At 38.9% G+C, this 2,943-nt stretch overlaps 1 protein-coding gene across 1 annotated transcript; it reads right to left on the bottom strand.

The window, feature by feature from the left end:
• Positions 1–2,086: 2,086 nt before the first annotated feature.
• LOC109221298 (heat shock cognate protein 80-like) lies at positions 2,087–2,545 on the bottom strand. Its single transcript, XM_019385763.1, has one exon. It carries the CDS (start codon positions 2,543–2,545, stop codon positions 2,087–2,089), a length of 459 nt encoding a protein of 152 aa, XP_019241308.1.
• Positions 2,546–2,943: the final 398 nt, after the last annotated feature.

Genomic DNA, 2,943 nt, shown 5'->3' with positions numbered 1-2,943 from the left:
TATAACAGCTAATCAGACATCCAATCTATTGAAAAAGCATGGATTTTATCTACTTTCTAGTAGCGATAAAATCCCAAACAACAGAGGTAGATGATACTTCCAAATTCAGTTGTATAGCACCACTACCACAGGAAATTGATACTTCCAAAAGTTCGGACAAAAAATTTTCTTCTGGCGTCAAAATTTTCACCAAAATTTAGCACCAAAATTTTCTTCTGGCATCAGTTGTATAGCACCACTACAATAGAGGTAGATGATACTTCCAAAAGTTCGGACAAAAAATTTGAGAAGAACAATCTTTTCCCCCAATATGTTGTAAACTACATCACTGAAACAAAGAAACTTTAAACATACCACAGATTCTCAACGAGCGAGATGGAAAACTTGGGAAAATTCAAGCACAACCAGATTCACAACTTTTATTTTGAGAAAACACAGATAAAGGCGACGGTAAAGAGCTTGGCGGAAACTAGAGCAGAGCTTGGTGCGACTTGTTTTTTGAGAATTGAGAGTATCTTTAATTTTTAAAACTTTTTATATATTAGTTTTGGCGCCTGATTTTTCACAAAAAAATAATTTTTTTTAAATATTTTTGTATTAGATTTGGCGGCACACTCTCACGCTTAATGCCCCTCAATTATAATTTAGGACCAGTTACTACTTTTTTTAGGGACTAGATTTGCTACCTTCGCAATAAAATATAGCATTAAGGGCCGCAATATAATCTCGTCCCAATAAATATATTTTTTGCGAAGGGATTATTAACTCGTCCCTATAAATTGGCCGTAAAAAAGGCTTTTTCTTGTAGTGATTTTCCGGGCCTTACACTCATCTCCGGATTTCTTGTCCCTCGATTAACTGTAAGTGGTTTTGGAAAGCTTTACTGTCGAGCAAGATGTTTAATGTGTTACTCTATTTGCATTTTGCCATTCTTGCATAGCCTTTTTCATTATAACGTTATTTCTATCTTTAGTCTTAACAGTTACTACTTTTTCTAGGGACTAGATTTGCTACCTTCGCAATAAAATATAGCATTAAGGACCGCAGTATAATCTCGTCCCAATAAATATATTTTTTGCGACGGGATTATTAACTCGTCCCTAAAAGTTGGTCGTAAAAAAAGCTTTTTCTTCTAGTGATTTTCCGGGGCCTTACACTCATCGCCGGATTTCTTGTCCCTCGATTAACTGTAAGTGGTTTTGGAAAGCTTTACTGTCGAGCAAGATGTTTAACGTGTTACTCTATTTGCATTTTGCCATTCTTGCATAGCCTTTTTCATTATAACGTTATTTCTATCTTTAGTCTTAACAGGTCATATGCTTTCACTTTAAAACAATGATAATTGGACTTGGGATTAATTCTTGGTGAAATTGTTTCAATAAAGGAATTTGCTGTCTTTCGTTTGGGATGATAACAAAATGAATTCTACTAAGCTTAGTTGGGTTTAGCTATAGCTAGTCTACTTTAAATGAGTTTAATAACCTTTAATAACCAAGCTTGTTGCTGCTGGTTCTGTTGATGGATCTGTTCATACTTGGACAGTATCAGACGCTAAAATGGTGACCAAGCTTTAGGTACAAATAAATCACGAGTTCGGTTCCCGTGGTGTGGTTGTGATATTTAATTTCAAATTAGTTTTGAATATGCATATCCGTAGTTCACTTAGTTGGATACTTGTTCCTTTAACAAAATTGAGGTGTGCCGTGCCAAATGAAATCTCAAAATGCATGGCCCTCATTTAATTAATCCTGAATCTTAAGAAATCGAGGCGTGCCATTTAGTTGAATTTACATGGCCCTCGCAAAGTTGAAAGTGCGTAGTTGCTTTAGACTCGATTTAAAAATTATTTTCCTAAACTCGGGTGCGCATTTATGTGACCAAAATCCAAATCTCAACAATGTTAGATAAAATATGTCGTAGACAGCGGGTGCATTTATGTGACGTGGTACAAGATTATTGAGATTATTGTGTCCGTTAAACCACGTAAATCAAGAATGTGTGGTAGGAATTTGATGATCTAAAGCAAATCAGGAATGTGTGATAGGAATTTTTTTCTTTTTCTGGAAGCTATGAAGATCTAAAGGTGTTAGGTTCTGTTGCCAAAGGTGTTAGGTTCCTCAAGGCTGAAACCCGAGGTGAGAAAGGCAGTCTCAAACAGCAAGAGAACCAACTCCTTCACAGACTTGTCATTCTTGTCTGCATCAGTCCTCTTCCTCAGCTCTTCTATAATAGCATTCTCTGGGTTGATCTCCATGGTCTTCTTGCTAGACATGTATCCAGCCATGCAAGAGTCCTTGAGTGCTTGTGCCTTCATGATTCTCTCCATATTAGCAGTCCAGCCATACTCCCTAGTGACTAAGCAGCAGGGAGAGCCCACAACATGGTCAGAGACAACAACCTTCTCTACCTTGTCTCCTAGTACATCCGTGATGACCTTGCACAGTCCCTCGAACTTCTCCTTCAATTCTTCCTGCTTTTTCTTCTCATCTTCACTCTCATCAAGCTCGGGGGCCTCGGGTGAGTTTCGGATGGTCAATCGGATCATTTTTTGTAGTTAGAAGTTGCAGATTTTCTGTTTAGGTGTTGCAGGCATTTAAGCCTTCGCGATCGCGTGGGGTATATCGCGATCGCGTAGGAGGAATTTGGAAGGCAAGAAATTTTCCCTTTGCATTCGCATAGGTGGCCTCGCGTTCGCGTAAGGCTGGGAGCTGGTGCTTCACGTTCGGGTGAGGCTGTCGCATTTGTGTATGAAGAAATGGGGTCCAAGAGAAATTGTTCTTCGCGTTCGCGTGTGAGGGAACGCATTCGCGTAAGTGTAAAGACTGGTGCATCACGTTCGCAGAGGGAGATATGCATTCGCATAAGGTTAAATTTTAGGAAATTTAAAGTGTACTTCGTGATCGCGAGGCTAAGGTTGCGATCGCAATGAGGGAGGATCAGAAC

Source organism: Nicotiana attenuata, unplaced genomic scaffold (assembly GCF_001879085.1).
Source record: "Nicotiana attenuata strain UT unplaced genomic scaffold, NIATTr2, whole genome shotgun sequence".
Lineage (NCBI taxonomy): Eukaryota > Viridiplantae > Streptophyta > Magnoliopsida > Solanales > Solanaceae > Nicotiana > Nicotiana attenuata.
Note: the sequence above shows the minus strand (reverse complement) of the source record. Positions and strands in the feature narration are given on the sequence as shown.